The sequence below is a fragment of the Aethalodelphis obliquidens genome, unplaced genomic scaffold (genome assembly GCF_003676395.1).
Source record: "Aethalodelphis obliquidens isolate GAN/ISIS:26980383/991018 unplaced genomic scaffold, ASM367639v1 scaffold107, whole genome shotgun sequence".
In the NCBI taxonomy this organism is placed as follows: Eukaryota; Metazoa; Chordata; class Mammalia; order Artiodactyla; family Delphinidae; genus Aethalodelphis; species Aethalodelphis obliquidens.
Window position 1 is genome coordinate 2,402,201 of NW_020838051.1, and position 20,668 is coordinate 2,422,868.

At 39.4% G+C, this 20,668-nt stretch overlaps 1 protein-coding gene across 1 annotated transcript; it reads right to left on the bottom strand.

Moving 5' to 3' along the window:
- Window positions 1-2,335: 2,335 nt before the first annotated feature.
- Window positions 2,336-20,580, bottom strand: PRDX4 (peroxiredoxin 4). Its single transcript, XM_027096744.1, has 7 exons — window positions 20,231-20,580; window positions 15,847-15,964; window positions 12,930-13,046; window positions 10,306-10,428; window positions 6,843-6,973; window positions 5,790-5,824; window positions 2,336-2,450 (listed from the first exon to the last, which is right to left on the bottom strand). The coding sequence occupies exons 1-7, from the start codon at window positions 20,472-20,474 to the stop codon at window positions 2,400-2,402; spliced, it is 819 nt and encodes a 272-aa protein (XP_026952545.1). The 5' UTR covers window positions 20,475-20,580; the 3' UTR covers window positions 2,336-2,399.
- Window positions 20,581-20,668: the final 88 nt, after the last annotated feature.

Consider the following 20,668-nt stretch of genomic DNA (forward strand, 5'->3'; position numbering starts at 1 on the left):
CCTTGCATGAGATTCTGGGGACTAAGAAATCCCCGAAAGAGCAGTCCACTCTGATCATTGTAAAGGTCAGAACACTGGCTAGGCTTAATTGGGAAATATTCAACAGAAGGTCAGAAATTTGAGGGAGAAGCAGGGAATCACAGATGTTATTCATATATATGTAAGTGCACCGAAAAGACATTGCCTAGTATGTTTCATAGAGACTTCGGGCCACCCCTTGACCTATTATTTTGGATAAGCTTCTACTGTCACGTCATGGTCTGTCCTCCTCTTGCACAGGTAGCTACTAAACTATACTGGTCTCCTTTGCATAATCTGTTGGCAACTGTCCCTAGAGAAGGGTTTCTCAACCTCACTACTATTGACAACTTGGACCAGATAATTGTGTTGTATGTTCTGTGCATTGTAGGATGTCTAGCAGCATCCTTGACATGTACTCACTAGATGCCAGTAGCATTCCCATAGTTGACAACCAAAAACATCTCCAGACATTACTATGTCCCTTGGGAAAATTGTGCCCAGTTGAGAACCACTGCTGTAGATTACGGTAGGTCAGCATGTTTGGGAGTTGTCTCTTGTAGCTCATCCTGGTCAGGCCTGGGCCCATCCTCTCCAGCAGAGCAGGGGACTGTGCTTTTGGAACACTCTTTCTAGCCTTCTGTAAATGGCCACATGAGATCATCTTTAGGGTATACTTTTGGGCCTGTGGACTTTCAGAAGTCAGCTGTTTGAAGGGATAAAAGGCACTGAGGAGTGCATTTATAGGCTATTAACATTACCCAGTTAATATGAAAAGTGGTGAGTCAGGATGTATTTTCACTTATTTGTAGGTACCTGGAAATTATACTATTAGGACCTGCTTGTAATCAAATACTAAGCTCTTTGAGGGCAGAAATTTGTCTTCGGTCACTGATATATGCCAGGTGTTTAGAGTAGGTGATCAATAGTTCCTGAAAGTTGAATGAAAACATTAATGACTGGCTTTTTTGAATGGATCCAAAAATAGCTGTCTTCCTTGTAAACATACCTAAAATGAACATGAGGCTAGAAAAGCTCCAAAGAATGGAAACTATTAATCAAGAAGATAAAGCTTATTCCATGAGTAAAAAAATTGGAAAGAGGAAACCTGAGAATAAGATTCCAATTGTATTGCAAGTATTGATTGACAGGATTATCACAAACCTGTCTGAACACCAAAGTAGTAGCAGTCTTCAACTTTACTAATAGTTGGCTTCTAAAATGTTGACTGTAAGGTAGCACTTAGAACATACTTTGCTATGGCAAAGGGTTATAAATGGCAGTTGAATTCCTGTGTCCACGTCTGAATGCCTGTCACTAATCCCCTGCCATTTATGACAGAACGCAGAGCGTCAGCCAGGAGGCCAGGGACATCCCCAACTCTAGGACGGCCTCCCCTGGGGCGAGGGGCTTTTTGCGAGTGTTGAGAGGGGATTAGCGTGGCAGACAGGACGAGGCAGATGCTCTCGGGTCCCAGTTCCCTTAAACTACATGGCATGTATATAACTATAGTAAAGCCATTGCCATACTGGGGTGACGAAGTACCACTGGAGTTCAGCTGTATATGTGGTCATTTGTGAACAGCTGGCTACATATACTTAGGGGTTCAACTTCTGTTAAACTAAATACCTTTTTTTTTTTTTTTTTTTTGGCTGCACCACGTGGCTTGCAGGATCTTAGTTCCCCGACCAGGGACTGAACCCGGGCCGTGGCAGTGAAAGCCCGGAATCCTAAACACCAGGCCACCAAGGAACTCCCATTGTTAATATAAACATGTAAGTTGTTACTTATAAATTTAGTACAAGCTGTAAATGTAAATTTAGAAAAAAGGAGTAACCAAGGGGCTTTATGTTGTATACAGAGTCTGGGGTTCACCGTCCCTACCAGACTCTATAGAAGGCGACTGTGCTCACAACCTATTCTTTCCTGCCACCCTCAAAGGTACAGAGAGGTGAGCCACAGTGGAGGGGTAACAGCCCCGAAACTAGAAATTAGCCTGTCTGGGTTCAAAGACTGAGTCTACCTTTGCTAGCTAGCTGTTTCCTTATCTGTAAAATAAAGAATGCAAAGAGTTCCTGTGAGAATTAAGTGAAATAATACACCTAACCTCCTAACACAATGCCTGGTAGATGGCATGTACTCCATAAATGTTAGTTATTACTCTTGTTACAAGTTTGAGTCAGTCTGACATTTTTGTATTTTGGAAAGATAGAGAATAACTGCCTACCTTTTGGCATCAGTGTCTACCAAACACTAAATATCTTTGGACCCTGACATGGATTTTTATATTATTCAAGAAATTACTACTGCAACACAATGTGGTAACAAAACAGTGAACTTTACTGAGAAGTTTCAAACATCATGACCTGAGGAAGTATTTTTCAGTTCAGTTTATCAAAATACTTCAACTTTCCGGCTGGATCTGGGATTATCTGTTAAAGAAAAAAAGCAAATTATTCATTTTAAAAGCCAAAGTATATCAACAGTAGTCTGACATTAGTTGCGTATCTCTTGACTAAAGATAAAGATTATTTTGTGTACCAAATTATATCATATATATTTAGGAAAAACCGGATTTGTCCTGCTAATCTCAGCTCTCCCAGAAGGCAGATAGTTTGCTAGTAAATTAACATCTGTACTCAAGCACCTCAAATTTACTTACAGCTCTTCTCTTTGCCACCAGGCTTTCATGGCATCTTCAGGTATGGTGTAAAATCAAACATGTTAAGAGAGCATGGCTGCAGATGTTAATGTATTTTTAAAATTATCTGCTGATGAAGTGATGATATGCTACAACCTCAAAAGGGGGCAGTGGGTTCAAATGGATTGCTTGGAGGTCCAGAACTGTAACCTTTTAATCTCAAACCGCAAAGTAAAAGAAGTACTCTAAAAACAACGTGAGTACCTATTTAGTGAATGGACAAATACTCTGAAAGAAAAAGTGTTCCCTCCTAGAGCGTTACAGCCTTAGAAACCTCCTAGGTTTCTAATTTCTCACATTAACTGTTACTTGCTAGTTACAGGTAAAGTACATTTATCCCTATATAAAAAAAATAACCTTGTACTTCATTGTAATCAGCTTATGATAGTTCTATATGCATTTTCTTCAGCATAAAATAAATGTTACCTAATTTCAGGCATCACTCCAGGAGTATTTTGTCTTTGCCAATATATAATCTCTCTGCATTCCAATTCAATTCAAGAGTACTTATGGCATAACAACCGGGTGCCGACAGTATGCTGCACAGTGGGGGATCCAGTGGTAACCACCGAAGTCCCCGCCTTGGAGGCTCGTACAAGCACGTGGGGAAGATGTACGTGTACATAACTGCTTTTGATGCAACACACAAAACTAGGACACAGGCTCTGTGACTCAACAGAGGCTGAGATGGCATCAGGGAAGGCCTCAGAGTGGAAGTAGCATTTAAGTTGGTCTTGAAAGAAGAATTTAGGGAAGGGGAGAGAGGTACTCCAGGCTACAGAAAGAAAGACCTGAGCAAAGGCACAAAAGCGTGACAGAGTAGGGCTTAGTTTGGGGAAAGATGAGTCACGTGATTTGGTGGGAGCATAGCATGTGTGCATGTGTGTGTGCGTGTGTGAATCATGGGATGATGACCAGGGAGAGGCAGTGAAACGAGAGAATGCAGAAGCTTGAAGGCTGTGCCCGAGCATGAGGACTTTGTACTGCAGAGCCACTAAGAGGTTCCGGTCTGCAGAATGACATGTGTTGGAGAGGAGAGAAACTGAGGTCGGGGAGACAAATCAGGAGGCCTGTGCAATAGAGATGAAAAATTCATCTGTCTTCAAAGAAACGCCACCACCAAACCTTTTCTGATCCTACACCCCCCTCTCTAGCTGTTTTCTTTCCTTCTTTCCTTCTTGCCCTATCCTCAAACCACCTGCTGCCCTCCCTGTGGTCACGAGGGACTCCACATTGCTCAGTCAACTCATGGGACTCCAACCCTCCGTGCACTGGGACACTGGCGTCCTCTCCCATTCCCACAGCTCAGCGTTCTGCCGCGCCAACCCTTTCTGCTCCCCCGCCACGCTGAGCCGCTACCGGCCTCAGGGCCTCTGCCCCTGATGCTCTTTCTGCACGGCTCCATGCACGACTGGCTCCCTTTCTTCACTCACGTTTCAGCTCAAATATCATCTGAAAAGTCTTCCCTGACCACTTTATCCCCATCCCAGGCACTGTCTCACCAACTCCCATCAACCTGTTTCTAAAAGCATTGGCCACAACTGAAATTAGAACGTAACTCTGAGGGCTGGGACATTGGCTATGGTGTTCACTAGTAAGTATCATCTGGCTATCATCCAAGTTCGAATAGTTGCCATATAGCAGGTGCTCAAGGAATGTCTGTTGAATGAATGCCCATAAAAACAGAGTAGAATGGTGGTTGCCAGGGGCTGGGGCTGGGGGAAATGGGGAGACGCTGGTCAAACGGTATAAACCTTCAGTTTTAGGATGAATAAGTTCTGGGGACCTGATGCACAGCACGGTTGACTATAGTTAATACTGTTGGTATTCCTGAAATTTGCTAGAAGAGTAGATCTTAAGCCTTCTCACCCCACACAAAAAAGGCTAACTGTGAGATGATGGATTTGTTAATTAATCTGATTGTTTTCAACTATAATCTCTTCAAATATTTTCTCAGACCCTTTCTTTTCCTCTTCTTCTTCTGGGACCCCTATAATTCAAATGTTGATGTGTTTAATGTTGTCCCAGAAGTCTCTGAGACTGTCCTCAATTCTTTGCATTCTTTCTTCTTTCTTCTTCTCTGCAGCAGTTATTTCCACGCTTTTATCTTCCAGGTCACTTATCTGTTCTCCTGCCTCATTTATTCTGCTATTGATTCCTTCTAGAGAATTTTTAATTTCATTTATTGTGTTGCTTCATCATTGTTTGTTTGCTCTTTAGTTCTTCTAGGTCCTTGTTAAACGTTTCTTGTATTTTCTCCATTCGATTTCCAAGATTTTGGATCATCTTTACTATCATTACTCTGAATTCTTTCTCAGGTAGACTGCCTATTTCCTCTTCATTTGTTTGGTCTGGTGGGTTTTTACCTTGCTCCTTCATCTGCTGTGTGTTTCTCTGTCTTCTCATTTTGCTTAACTTAATGTGTTTGGGGTCTCCTCTTCGCAGGCTGCAGGTTCGTAGTTCCCGTTGTTTTTGGTGTCTGCCCCCAGTAAGCCAGATTTTCTTAAAAGCTTTTAATATACACTGAAGGTTTTGCTTGTGACTGTCTTCTTTGCCCTGAATTGATTCTACCACGTCTCCACTGTCCCCCTCCCCCTTTTTTTTTTTTTTTCTGTACGCGGGCCTCCCACCGCTGCGGCCTCTCCCGTTGCGGAGCACAGGCTCCGGAGCGCAGGCTCAGCGGCCATGGCTCATGGGCCCAGCCGCTCCGCGGCATGTGGGATCCTCCCGGACCGGGGCACGAACCCGTGTCCCCTGCATCGGCAGGCGGACCCTCAACCACCGCGCCACCAGGGAAGCCCCCCCTCCCCTTTTTTAATGGTATCTTTCTCTGTATACTTGGCTTTAAAATTCACAGCGTCAGGCCCCATATTCTGCTTTCCCAGTTGCAGCTACTCTCCGTACAGTCCAAAGAATGTCTGTAGTCTTATGAGTTCTGCCTAGCAATGTTTACTTCATTTACAAAATCAAGGGAGTTCTTTTACAAGGAAAGATTATCCTAGGGTTGGCTTTTTTTTTTTTTTTTTTTTGCCCCAGCCATCCGCTTAACAGAAAAATCAATTTGACTTACTGTTTCACTACCAGGTTTCCATCCTGCAGGGCAGACTGAAAGAAACAAAAATTGGCAAAAGACAGTTTAAAAACAGAGTTCAGTTCTCTTTAGCAGCTCTTGTGTTTTCTTTTTCCAAATGAAACTGAAAATAGAGCCTATATTAATGAGAACATTGCTACAGGACAGTTGACTTCTGTTAGCTTACTGGCTTGCAGCCAGAAATTTTAGTCATGGAGCTTATCAGCAGGCAGCTAATCTATTTTCACTTTTGTCAATTATGTTTAGTTACATTTACAATAGAAGAAACCAAATTGAGTGTTCCTCTAATACAGCTGGAAAGTTTGGGAATCTGGTAAACTGAAAGGTCTTGGTACAGCAAACATTCCTTGAATGTACATTCCCTTAGGCTTATCTGCTATGTCCTGCAGTATTTTGTACTGATGCCATGGTTCACTGTTTGTCAAAAAAGACTTTAACATTATCTGGAAGGTAGGATTTCCCCTTGACTTAGAGTGCGCCCTGACTCAGGCGCTGAGTTACACGTTTGAAAGGAATATATAACATGTGTTCTGTTTTAAGAAGATCTGACCTCTTCCATTTGGCTACTACAAAAACTTGAAGTGAAAGGATGAAATGACAGGTTACCAGTGTGATACTGAATAACCTTAAGGATTTCTGAATTACTTTGAGGAAAAAAAGCTAAATCAAATAATGTAAACATGCAAATAAAACCTACGTTACTAGATACTGCCACATTGGCTGGTGCATTTTAAGTTTATAGAAACATAATTTGGAAAATTACAGTAGCAGAAACTTCTCTGAGCTTAACCAAAAGGACTATGAAAATAATATTTTGTCCATCGTATTCAGTAAGTAGAAAATATTAGTGATATTTTGTTAAAAGCACTTTAAATTATAATTTGATCTGCTTAAAAGACCTAATAATCTGAAAACAATCAGAAGACTCTGGAACCATGAAAATTACTTGTAAGATAAGAAACCAAACTAATTATGCTAGTATCGCTCAAACTAAAAAATCAAGAGGCTATGATGGTTAGAAGGGAAGGGCACCTTCTCCATGTTTGTCGGTGTACTGGAATGCTTGAACCAAACGCAGTGTCTCATCCACAGATCTACCCACAGGAAGGTCATTCAGAGTAATCTGTCTTAGGATTCCTTTGTCATCAATAATGAAGAGACCTCTGTAAAACATAAGAATGGTAAAAGTGAGGACATTTGTTCTCAGTCAAGAAGAAAAATATTAGTTAACATGAATCCCTGTACCGCTCACACAGAAGGATGTTATACAGAACCAAAAACTCACTACTTACCTACTTGACTGGTATGCACATGCACACACCCCCATACCCACACTTATCTACTGTATATTTTGGGATTATCACTGTTAAACGGTAGCTTTAATAATTTGTTTTTGTCTATGAAATGTACTGTAGTATTATCAGTTGAATCTTGACGTGTACTAGGTTTGGGATTGTACTGTAAATGAAATGATTAAACTACCTAGCAAAGCCTTCCTTTGGGTGAAGGAGTGATCCATGTTTCTTATCACTGGCTGTTTAGAATGTCTTTGTATTTCCTTTTTCAGTGGTGGAAAAAGATAAAGTCACCAATATGAAGTTGCCTTTCCTTCTGAATCTTTCTATATGTGATTCACTACTAAGGCCTGGGGAATAATGAGATAGTTCGGCCTAAAAGACCTGCTATTGAGATCGGGGTGGCACTTTAAGAGTTAAAGTATACTAGAGATAAAAATTGTCAAAGGATTTTACTATCTATTTATTTCAGTCAATATGGATTTCAACCCAATACTTACTTTGGATTAGAAAAGGATCTCGGGTACTAGGGCTAATTGCTTGTGTACAAGTATTAAAATAATGATGATATATATATATTTAGTAGAAATACATGGCATTACATATCTGTTACATGAAATCTTATTCCATAATCATGTTAAACATTACTGAAGTGTTCCTCCTCATTCTACAACACCTTTTTTGAATGAGCAACTCAACGTCTGAACTAACTAGGGCTCAATCTCCTTAGACCAGATCAACTTGGCCAAACTCAGGCAAAATTGTTAATTACTACTCATATGGGTATCCTTTCATGTACTACTTTTACAGTTGAAAATTCTCATCAAAGGTGATCAAGTCTGTTCTGAAGTAAGTGACCCTGATGGGAAATTTTGACCTTGCCTCTGTAAGGCACATCATACCAACACACACCACACAAAAACAAATCTGCCTCTTCTTTGGTAGCAAATTGTAGCTTCTGTTTTCTGTTCTGATTGTGTGAACTGCTTCTTTGGTAGACTATGAGACTAAGGCATTTGCCATACTTGGTGTAATATGTATATATGTCTCTTCCACAGAACAGAGACAGGTCATTCTTACAAAAAGTATGAAATTAAAATGGCAACAGACATCTCAATAACAGCCCCAGAAGCTAAAGGTATCAGGGCAATGCTTTCAAATGTCCACAGGAAAATGCCTTTCAATCTAGAATTCTACACCCAGCCACATTATTAATCAAGAATGAGAGCAGAATAAAAACATTTTCAGACACAGAAGGCCCTCAAGCATTTTACCTTCCAATGACCTTGTATTAGGAAGCTATGAGGATGTGCTTCACCATAACAAAGGATTACATAAAGAAGGCAGGCAGGCATGGGAGCCAGAAAATTGGGTATCTAATAGAGAAGAGGTGAAGGAACGTCCCAGGATGCTGGTGCATAAAGTGCTAGGACAACAGCTATGTAGCAGGCCTAGCGAGCCATCAGTCTGACTGGAAGCAGGAGGATGGAGGAAAAAAACTGACAGAGGAAAAATGCAGTACTTAGAGGGGTTACAATCCAGGTGTGGAATTTAGGAATAATTAGTGATGGATATATAGAAAACTAAGGGAATGAAAGAAATGAAGTAGTTTATTAGCTACAAGAAAATAAAAATATCTGCCACAGGGGAAGGTAATCTTCAGCACACTACACTTAAAAGTTTAGCAGTGAATAATATTTATATAAACACTGAATATTGACTTAATCCAAAATTGTGACACATTATACTAGGAAAATTAATTTGGGGATGATGTAAGAAAGATAAAGTCCTATTTACCATGAAAAATAATAGCAAAATTGATATATCCAGGAGATGTATTATATAAGATACTATTTAGAAATATGGAGTCAAATAATGCAAGCAGTAGCTAAAGGGCTGAAAGTAGCTTCCTCCATGAAGCAGGGCTAAGAGTAAGGAGAGGACTGTTTAAGAAAACGTGACTTTTAAAAACTATGTGCATATATTACTTTGATGAAAATAAAAAATTAAAAAAACAAACTTGGTTCAAATCACATAAAATAGCTAATATTAGATAATTTTACTTGGTTAATGTTCAAATAATTCTAAATTTTAAAAGTGCCTCAATCTTTTTAGTGGCATATTTACTCTTCGGGAGTTAACTTAGTAATAAACTCTAGGCAGAAACCATTACAGACTTGGCAAGTACCAAAAAAAAAAAAAAAAGAGAGAAAGGAACTTGGTAGTGACACATGATACAATATGGATGAACCTTTTTTGAAAACATTGTGCTAAGTGAAAGAGGCTAGTCATAAAAGAGCAGATACTGTAGGATTCCATTTCTATGAAATGTCCAGAATAGGCAACTCGAAAGACATAAAGTAGATTAGTGGTTGTGTAGGGCTAGGGGAGGGGGACTGGGTGAAACGGGGAGTGACTGCTAATGGGGATGGGATTTCTTTTTGGAGCAATGAAAATGTTCTGAAATTGATTGTGGTGATGGTTGCACAACTCTGTGAATATGCTAAAAACCACTGAATTTTATGCTTTAAATGGGTGAGTTGTATGGTATGTGAATTATATCTCGATAAAGCTGTTATATGAAACCCACAGGATTATAAAATACTGACACCTTCACATAAAACATTAAAAAAACTTAGCACTGCAAAGCAAATCAACAATATATAAGAAAATTAAAACTGTTTCAAGCTGAAGTTGCCCTTTTTTTCAAAGAATTCTATCAGTATTGATTAACTCAAGTAACTCAATGAGGGTTGTTGGGTAAAATATTTCCTTAATTTTTCCTACTCCAAAGACACAGGTTTGTTAAATAAATACTATGATACTTGTATTTAGAAAAACCATTACTAGAGTCAGTTTGGAAAAGAGGAGAAAGAAATGGACAAACCATTTGGGGACCTGGGTTCATGTCTGGGCTCTGCAATTAACTGTAGTAACTTTGGCTAACTCCATGGAACTCTGAATCTGTTTTTTATGTAAAATGACAGGGTTGGTCAAAGACCTCTAAATAATCTTCTGGCTCTAACAGTCTGTGACACTCACATAGCTTAAGTTGGGCACATACCAATTTAACGGTATCTACAACATTTTTGCAAACAGAGCAAATATTTCTTGATCAAACCTTGTATCTTCTAACTCCATTTCAAGGAGGATTACAAATATATTCATATTTGTCATAATGTAAAACCACTGAAAGGTACCTAAGAGTGTGGCCCGAGTCTTCCAGATATACGCCATAGTCCTTTGAGATCTGATGGTTCAAATCTGAAAGAAGTGGAATGCTTATCAGCCCAAGTCCTCCTTGTCTTCGAGGGGTATTAATCCTGTAACAGAAAATTTACCTTTCAGGGTTAAGTAAATGGCATATATTAAAACAGCACTCTTTCTTTGCATATGCACACAAACACACAACACACACATTCTCTAACAAAGACAGGCTAATATACATTCTATTTTTCTTGCCTCTCCCTTCCCTTAACAATATATTCATATCCTTTAAACACTAAATATGGAGATATACATCACATTTTTAATGTACAGACATAATATATGTTACTAATCTCTACTGACAGTCATTTAAATTGATTCCATTTTTTTTTTGCTTTTATAAACACTGCTGGAAAATCCTGATAATTCTCAACTTTGTATACTTGTCTGATTAACTCCTAGAAGTGGAATTACGGATCAAAGGATATGCACTGTCATAAGCATAACCTTAGAATTGTGATTGCAAGACAAAGCCTTGTGAGATAAGCACGATACAACTGGATGGCATTTTAATATTCTGAGAGACAAGAAATGCCAAGTCCACTTGAAGCAGCAAGGAAGTTAGCTGTAATCTCAGACTCATCAGTCTTCAGATTTAAGTATTCTGCAACTTGAAACTGGAGGATGTGGGTTGGGGCCCTCATGGTAGGACACTGACGTAGCCGTTAGGAAACAGGGAACTGTGGCTCCAGATGTTGGCAGCCCCAGTTCTGACATCCAAGTAGAAATCTCTGGTTGATATGAAACCTATCCAGCTGAGAATGTATCCCCCAAAATTCCTTGGGAAAGCAATCCCAAATTATTTGGGATGACATAACTTTCTCCTTAGTGGATTTGTGTTTTAATCCTGCAAAGATTTAGAATTACTATAGAAATGATGAAGCAAATTCAAACCATAGTTTTAATATTTTTATATTAAGAAATAATCTATATATTTGTATACTAAATTATAATGTTTAAGAGATTTGGCATGTTAAAATAACAGATTCACTTTATGATTCCAATTCAGAATGTGTAATCTGAAATTTTAGTTTATGACTAGTAAAGAAACATTTTAAAAGGACTTAAGACACACCTATTTATTAGATTTGCAAGAATTAAGTTCTTGGGAAAGTTTGTCTGAAAACAGATGCTTAAATATATTAAATATATAACTGCATCTTAAAATACTTAAGAGAATCAATTACTTAAGGAAATGTAAATTAAATTTAAATTGTAGCTCCTGAACCAATTAAACTTTTACTTACATATACGCACATACATATATGTGTGTGTGTATAATTTATAATTATAATTTATATACATTTACAGTTATATATACAAATATATTCATGTATATATATTTATATACATAATTGTAAATGGAGAAAAACCTGTTTTGACTTTGTTACTTTAACGAATTGAATGTTAAATTTTAAAAGCAAAATAATTCTGCACAATCTTTATTGTGCAAAAATTTTGTGAACAAAATTATGGATGCTATTAAAAACTCACATTAGGCACTTCCCTGGTGGCGCAGTGGCTAAGAATCCGCCTGCCAATGCAGGGGACATGGGTTCGAGCCCTGGTCCGGGAAGATCCCACATGCCACAGAGCAACTAAGCCCGTGCTCCACAACTACTGAGCCTGAGCTCTAGAGCCCATAAGCCACAGCTACTGAGCCTGCGTGCTGAAGCCCGCGAGCCTACAGCCCATGCTCCGCAACAAGAGATGCCACCGCAGTGAGAAGCCTGTGTACCACAACGAAGAGTAGCCCCCGCTCGCTGCAACCAGAGAAAGCCCGTGCTCAGCAACGAAGACCCAACGCAGCCAAAAATAAATAAATAAATTTATAAAACAAAACTCACATCAACATGAACATTTCAATGTTTGAAACATGTTGCCTAACTGCTCTCCAGAAATGCTGAATCAACTGTGTTTGTGTAAGTACCATTTCTTCACACCTTTATCAACATTGGATGAAATTCTTAAATATTTGAACTCTTGGCCAGACAGAGGAAAAAAATGTCATCTCTTGTCATTTTATTGTAAATTCTCTGCAATTAACTAGGCAGAGCATCTTTTCATGTTTAATGAATTTTTAAAAATTATTTAAAGCATTAATTTAAAAAATCATTGCTTCTTAAAAAGTAATGATAAAAGCTATTTTGAGTTTGACTTAATACTAGACAACTGGGTAACAGAGAGACATAGTATTTTAGATTTTATTTCTCCAGATTAAGGTTACCCAATTTATGATAATAAAGTAATCATACAATTCAGTGGTTTTTGCTATGGATATTACATCTTTTGAATTTAACTTTTTTTCCCCAAATTTGAAATGTCCTATAAAATCCTTAAGCATTTTTACTGTACCTTCGTTGAACTAGCAGCTCTCAGATAAATTTATTCCTGAACTGTCTGATAAATAACTATATTCCCGTCACACAAGTACCATGCACTAACTGACTGTGCCACTGGAGCTCCTCTATATTCCTGTCATGTTAAGAGTTGTCTGCCCATAATTTAAGAGTATGTCCATTTTTTTCCCTACAAATATTAAGTTTAAGATACTGACCAGGCCAAATGGGTAAACTGTGAATCAACAGAGCATGCTACCACTTCAGTGTTTATCGATCTGAATTCCTCAATTCTATCACCAAAGGCGATGATTTCAGTTGGACACACAAAAGTGCTGAAAGTTAAAAAAAAAAATTATTCTCAAAATACACATATACTTAGTTTCAAATGATTTTGTTTTTATAAACACCTTTAGTATATAAAAACACACATTAAGAACAATTTTATATATGAAGCTTCTCAAGATGGGAGTAGTCTAAAAAAATGGTTATTTGATCAAATCTCATTTAATTTAAAAAGTACAGAGTTCCCAATTACATCTTGATAAACTTTACTTTTATAACTTAATGGATCAGTGGTCAACCAATGTTCTCTTCTCCTTTATGGCAGCATCCCCCATTTTATTAGCTTTTATTCAATAATACTTTATATAGTGCTTTATAGCTTTCAAAGGATCAATACAAATTTTACATTGTTTCACTATTTTTTTTTAACCTTCCTATGCCAACCCTATGAGCTAGATGCATCTATCTCTATTTTGGAGATGAGGAAATACTCTCTCACCCCACTCCCTTTCTTGATAAGGTCCTCTTCTACTTACTACCTCGTCTCCCAGTCCTGTTGTCAGAAGGGCACATTTAGAGAATATTACCTTAGGGTAGTATTTTTCAAGCAGTGATAGGGACTCCTTAAGCCAATTTATTGAGTTCCAACCAATATTTTAAAAAAGTGAAATAGAAAGTATGATCACACATATATCACACACAGTAAGGGTAAGTTATAAAGCATATATATTTATATATAAGTGCATATATATGTGTGTATTCAGGAGTGATATTAAAAATATTTAACCACCTTAACTCAAGGTTGGCTTTAGCTCTCTCTGGAGGTTTCCGAAAGGGACTAGGTGGGAGGGGCAACTTGGGGAGGGCGTTGGTATGGAAGTTGTTCAGTATTTTAAGGAGCATGACTATACCGGTGCATACAGACTAAATATTACCTTGTATGTATAAGTGTATTGGGCGGCAATGAAAAATATATTTCCTACCATGTGTCATCGTCAAGAAAGTTTGAAAAACAGACTTACAGGACAAGTTCCTACCACAGCCCAACACAGGCTTTTCAAATGTTTCAGTTGTTCGAGTGGAGGACTGCCATATGCAAGCAGACAATTCTAATCCAGCTTATGTCCCTGGAAACCTGGCCTATGAATGTATTTTTAATATTTTCCAAAAGGTAGGAATGATCGGCCCCTGCCCTCTTTCCTATTATTCCAAGAAATGCTACCTAGAGACACACTGGCCCAACTTAAAGTTTAGGCAGAAAACTGAAATTCTGCAGAATCTTGGCAGAATTCTGACTTTCCTCCTTGCAGACTGTGGCAAATGTCCCAGGATTCTTCCTTCTCTAACCAGGCCCAGTCTGGCAGGCATTACACAGAAACAACAGAAAGAAGCTCTCTCAGCTCCTTGCCCCAGAAGACCACTGCTAACATCATGCTCTAATTAGATATATCTTATTCATTATGGAGTTTTAAATAACACTGGAGAAACAGCATATTTGTCTATGTTACACTAATTTCAAAATTCAGGTTTAGCATCAAATATATTTAATATATGTGTTGCTTTTCAGTTTTACAGCATGAATTTAGAAGGCCTATCATTTTATATATATTAAAATTTCTACTTCTGGTTTCTATTTGAAGTTAAGTTATATAATACATTTTAGCTAGTCAAGCCATAGTACAAGTTGATTAGAAAGAAGCAAGTTCTTACTAATTTAAAATATTACATATTATGCAGATTCATGATTTGTTTTAGCCTCAATGTACAAATTTTTATGAGAATTCGATTTGGATTTAGAGTAGGGGTCAGCAAACTTCAGTTCACCATCCAAATCTGGCCTATCTTATTTTTTGTAAATAAACTTTCAACGGAGCACAACACTCATTCGGTATTGTCTATGACTGTTTTGTGCTTCAAAGGCAAAATTGAGTAGTTGCAATGAAGATCACTTCGAGACTAAAATATTTACTATCTGGCCCTGTACAGAAAAACTTTGCTGACCTCTGGCCTAGAGACAACCTAAAGATATGAGCTTAAGTATATCCTCCCTGCAAGTTTAAAATATATTTACTTAGTTCTAGATTACTCCTCATGTAAAAACGACCTTAATATACAGTGGCAAAGACAGAAGAATCTTCTATTCACTTTTGTAACCAAAAAATATATTCAAACAAAAAAGATAAAAGTTGGGATAACTCTCTTTGGTATCTTTTTGCTTTCATGGAATTTGAAAAACACTCAAAGTTAAATCCTCAATGTGACTAAAGTTCCAAGAGTATTTACTTTGAGTCAACTTTCTATCTACAAAAGTGCTCACTGCCAGAGTTAAAGTAAGAGAACTACCCCCATAACCATAATTTATATTAATAGGTATTATTCCTTAAGCATATCCAGTATTTTCAGGAAAATGTTCAAATCACAGAAAAGCAACAGATGTAGCAAAGAATAAAAATAGTAAAACCATAGTTAAATGGCATCACCAGAGAAAAAGGCATATAAACATTCAAGTTAACAGAGAAACACATTTGTGGCATAAGTCTTGCAATTAAATGCTTTCTAAAATATTCTCAGTCCATTTTCTTGCCTTAGTAAGTATAGCTTAATGAATATAAATGTGGCTTTCCTCTAATGATTACATTTTGATAACACAATCATGTAGATATAAGTACTGGGATCAATGGTTTATGATTCTGAAATATATTCAAGATGTTACCTTCTTGAAAAAACTCATCTCAATTTTCCCTTTAAGAACAAGTGCTAAATAAAATAATTTCTAACTATTTGATGTTGTTGAATAATGACTGATAATGACTGAGGTTTTACTAGCTGCTATGTACATGTATTACTTACAAATCAAGAGGGTAGAAGAAAAAAACCAGGTATTTCCCACGATAATCAGTTAACTTCAGCTCCTTAAATTCTCCATTTATCACAGCTGTTCCTTCCCAATAAGGTGCTGGCTTGGAAACTAAGAAAGAAAAATATATGATGTTCTTTTCTATTTACAATAGCCCAGAGATGGAAACAACCTAAGTGCCCATCATCGGATGAATGGATAAAGATGTGGCACATATATACAATGGAATATTACTCAGCCATAAAAAGAACCGAAATTGAGCTATTTGTAATGAGGTGGATAGACCTAGAGTCTGTCCTACAGAGTGAAGTAAGTCAGAAAGAGAAAGACAAATACCGTATGCTAACACATATATGTGGAATTTAAGGAAAAAAATGTCATGAAGAACCTAGGGGTAAGACAGGAATAAAGACACAGACCTACTAGAGAATGGACTTGAGGATATGGGGAGGAGGAAGGGTGAGCTGGGATGAAATGAGAGAGAGGCTTGGACATATATACACTACCAAACGTAAAATAGATTAGCTAGTGGGAAGCAGCCGCATAGCACAGGGAGATCAGCTGGGTGCTTTGTGACCGCCTGGAGGGGTGGGATAGGGAGGGTGGGAGGGAGGGAGATGCAAGAGGGAAGAGATATGGGAACATGTGTATATGTATAACTGAGTCACTTTGTTGTAAAGCGGAAACTAGCACACCATTGTAAAGCAATTATACTCCAATAAAGATGTTAAAAAAAAAAAAAAAAGACCTGCTTACATTTTCCCTCTACCTTGATGCTTTGGCAGATCGCCTCAGAGCTTTTTCCCCCAGCTGCACGTATGAGCTCTTGTGGTCTACACAGATCATTTATTGGCCCTTTATCATTAATGCCTAAGTATAAGTAGGTTTTTTTGGCATTAGTTTTTCTCTCTATTCAGGTGGCAAACTTCCTAAAGTGGGCAAGGATCCTGAGTTTTAAAATCACCCCCACCTTCTACTATGTGCCTTATTTGTTGTGTATACAGAATAGAAACTAGTTTTTTGATTGATTGCAAGAAGGGATTAAAAATACCCTGAACATTTCACACAAACGTTCATGTTCTCTGAGTCTAGCTTGAACCCTGCTTAAACTGAAGTGTTAGGTGTTTATTCCTACCCCATATGTACAGTGCTACTCAAAGAGTAGCCTGCAGACGCCTGGTGGGGCATGATCTGTTGGCTAGCAGTCCCTGCCCAGATAAGGAGTTGCATCACAATGTAAATAGACTATGTCACTAAGCACACTGTAGAGTTCAGCTGACTTTTTTTTTGTTTTTTATTTTTTGTTTCTAGATTTATAAGAATAATCTTTTATTTCATCATTGAGAAATATTTTCTATTTTGCAAGGTAATTTATAAAGAGGCCAAGTTTCTAGATCCAAAGAGGTTATTTTCCTAAGGATGTATTTCAGGAAATACCAGAGGATTGCTTGCTTTCATTTTACTGTAGTTGAAAACATATTTTTAGTAAAATGGAGTAAAAAACAACCTCCCCCCCCCAAAAAAATATGTAACACGTGATTCCTTATCTTGAGCCAGAAATATCTTGATATGATTTGGTAAAGGCTAGGAGGGAGAATTAGATAGCAGAAGGATACACAACTATATATGCTTTATATACATTACTTAAAATGCTACTCAAGTGTGAGTTTATAATTGTAACAATGTGTTACAGGGACTTCCCTGGTGGTCCAGTGGTTAAGACTCCCTAGTCGGGGAACTAAGATCCCACACGCCCTGTAGTGTGGCGTGGCCAAATAAATCAAATCAAATAAAATAAATATTCTATAATAAATTAACTATAATTAAAAAAATGTGTTACAGTGATAGTCCTTAATGATTTTAGCATATTGGGAAAACCAATAAAACTGAAAAATTCTGTTCTGAAAATCTTGATTTTGGAAATTTTGGGTTCTTTTTTCTTTTTTAAACACTGATAGAATACTTTATTGTTATTATCTGGCTTAGCAAATTGGGTAAGATTTGTTAAATGATAACACAATGTTGGCAAGGTGGTGGAAAGGCAGGCCCTCATATCCTGGATATGGTTTGCTTGCTTGCTTTTTTTTTTTTTCCCTTGGGAAATTTTGGGTTCTTGATTTAAGAACTGCAGTGTTAGTTCAAAAAAAACTGTCATCAGTTTATAGAGCAAAAAGAATGCAGTATGCTAAGATCTATAAATGGAATTCCCAAAGCAAACCCTTGCATGTATTAAAAAAAAACAAAAATTGTCCCGAATATAAATCATATAATTAATAAAGCAAATGCAGAGCAGTATAAAGAAGAATAAATCCCCTCTCCCCGTAACCCCCATAATTTAACTACTGTTAACATTTTGATGTCTTTCTTTCCAGTCTCTTTTAAACACATAAATTTGGATCACGTTGTGCCCCACTTTTTTTTTTTTTTTCCGGTACGCGGCCCTCTCACTGTTGTGGCCTCTCCCGTTGCGGAGCACACGCTCCGGACGCGCAGGCTCAGCGGCCGTGGCTCACGGGCCCAGCCGCTCCGTGGCATGTGGGATCTTCCCGGACCGGGGCACGAACCCGTGTCCCCTGCATCGGCCGGCGGACTCTCAATCGCTGCACCACCAGGGAAGCCCTGTGCCCCACTTTTTAAAAAAGGGAGCAGTAGATCATGAAGTTTTTCATGTTACTAAAAATTATTTGAAAGTCTGAACTTAATAATGCCATAACATTCCATTTTATGAGTGAAAAGTCCTTGTAATTTTAATTCTAGATGAGCCTACACATGAGAGAAATATAGCAAATACCTAAAACTTGAAAAGGTTTGCTGGTAGAGGGAAATCTATTATTACTACTATTTTTTGCTTCCGTGTGCAGACTTGGATGGGATTTGTTATGAAAAATATATGTAATGCCAGTAAACACTTAACTGGCTGACATATTTCAAAATATCTTCCCAGGCAAGTAAAACCAATGGGACTTGGAAATACGATTTTAGAAGTGCAACACTAGCTTTTTTAAAAACAAAAATCTAAAGATAACTTTCAGTAGGAAAGAACTGCAGATGTTTAAGGAGGCGAAACAGTTTTTCTCATTTATCACTCCCACTCCATCCTAAGCCATAACAACATGCAATTTAACACTGGGGATTCATAATTGTGAAGCACTACTTTTTTTCACTGAACCTGGGCAAGGAGCATTCTGTAACTGTACCACAAAAGCCAAATACACATCTTCAGAATGCCAAATGGTCAGTAGGAAAAGCAAGTTGCTTAAAAGCGAGTAAGGGGGCTTCCCTGGTGGCGCGGTGGTTGGGAGTCCGCCTGCCGATGCAGGGGACGCGGGTTTGTGCCCCGGTCCCGGAGGATCCCACGTGCCGCGGAGCAGCTGGGCCCGTGAGCCGTGGCCGCTGAGCCTGCGCGTCCGGAGCCTGTGCTCCGGAGCGGGAGAGGCCACAACGGGGAGAGGCCCGCGTACCGCAAAAAAAAAAAAAAAAAAAAAAAAAAAGCGAGTAAGGGACAGTCTTTATCCTTTAGCCCCTAGCCACTTTTTTGGGGCTAATCTTAACATCCAGATGCAGCAGGCCACAACTTTCTCAGTATCTACTTAGTCTGATGTGTCCTTCCTGAAAGTGGCCATTAGTTGTGTACACTGGACAGAAATGCAAATAATCAAAAGCCAAATTGGCAGGACACAAATTTGCCACGAGGTTTATCATCAACCCAAATGCATTACTTCTAACCTCCCTTTTCCCATTTCCGTACAAAGAGCCTCCAAAGTACACCCTGTAACAAGTTCCTCATTTCTGAGAAACACAAAGGATACCCATTAACTACACAGGTCTTTGGGAAGGTGGCTTTTAATAGTCTTCTTTATAAGATGCAACAACAATCAAAGAAAAAAGAAAAATGAAACGTTTGCCCTCCTGAGCATTTTGTCTAGCCACTTTTCTGTTTAATCAAACTGTCTGTGAATCATTATTCAACTTATCAATGCATTCTTCCCCGAAATCGCAGAACAGACGCGACGTGCTGCAGGCTCTTTGCGACGTCTGAGGAAGTGTTTCAGTTTGCACAACATCCTCGTCGCCTGCAAGCCCCGGACCAGTGCCATCCTCTTTCCCTCATCTGTGGCTTCGGGGGTAACCACTACTTCTTCCAAAATCTGATTAGTGGAACCCATCCCTTTCTTCCCACCTCGCACCCCCTTCCATCCCCCCCCCCCCCCAAGGAGAGAGCCAGGCTCTCCCTGGGACCGAAGGCAGCCCAGGGGGTGCCGCCCAAGCCAGGCCCCCGGGTAGCCACCGTAACCAGGGTACACGTGTCTCCTGGCCCTCCCCACCTCCCGCCTCCCTCTGCCACCGGTCACCCCGCCTTGGCGGGGCACCACCTACTCTTGGCTTTGCTGAGGTGCAGGGAGTGGTCGGCGACCGAAACCCGGGACGCCTCCCCCGGGTACACTTGTCCACCCGCGTAGAAGTGGCACTCCTCTTCGCGGGTTCGGGGCCTCTCCTCCACCTCCAAGCCCCGCAGAGCTTTGGCCGGCAGCAGGAACAGCAGCAGCGGCAGCAGCAGAAGCTTTCGGCTCCGGCCAGGGGCCGACGTCGTCGCGCGTAGCGGCGGCCTCCGCGCCTCCATGACCACGCGAGGGTAGTCGCACGTCCCTTGGCTCGAGAGCTACTTCTCCCGCCGCCAGGCGGTTACAATCCGGCGCCGGACGCCCGCGAGAGCCGAAGCGCGGCCGAGAGAAAGCTGCCCCGCCTCCTCACTCCCCCGGCCCCTCCCCGCTCCCCGTGTCCCTCGCTTCCCGGGCTCCCCCGCCCCCACCCCGC

What these genes read in the sequence shown, in the direction of transcription:
- PRDX4 (XM_027096744.1), bottom strand. Translation starts at nt 20,474, where the DNA reads ATGGAGGCGCGGAGGCCGCCGCTACGCGCGACGACGTCGGCCCCTGGC. An exon ending in GCACCTCAGCAAAGCCAAGA is followed by an intron (nt 15,965 to 20,230) that starts GTAGGTGGTGCC and finishes TTTCTTTCTTAG; the next exon opens with TTTCCAAGCCAGCACCTTAT. An exon ending in GGAAACCTGGTAGTGAAACA is followed by an intron (nt 2,451 to 5,789) that starts GTAAGTCAAATT and finishes TTTCTTTAACAG; the next exon opens with ATAATCCCAGATCCAGCCGG.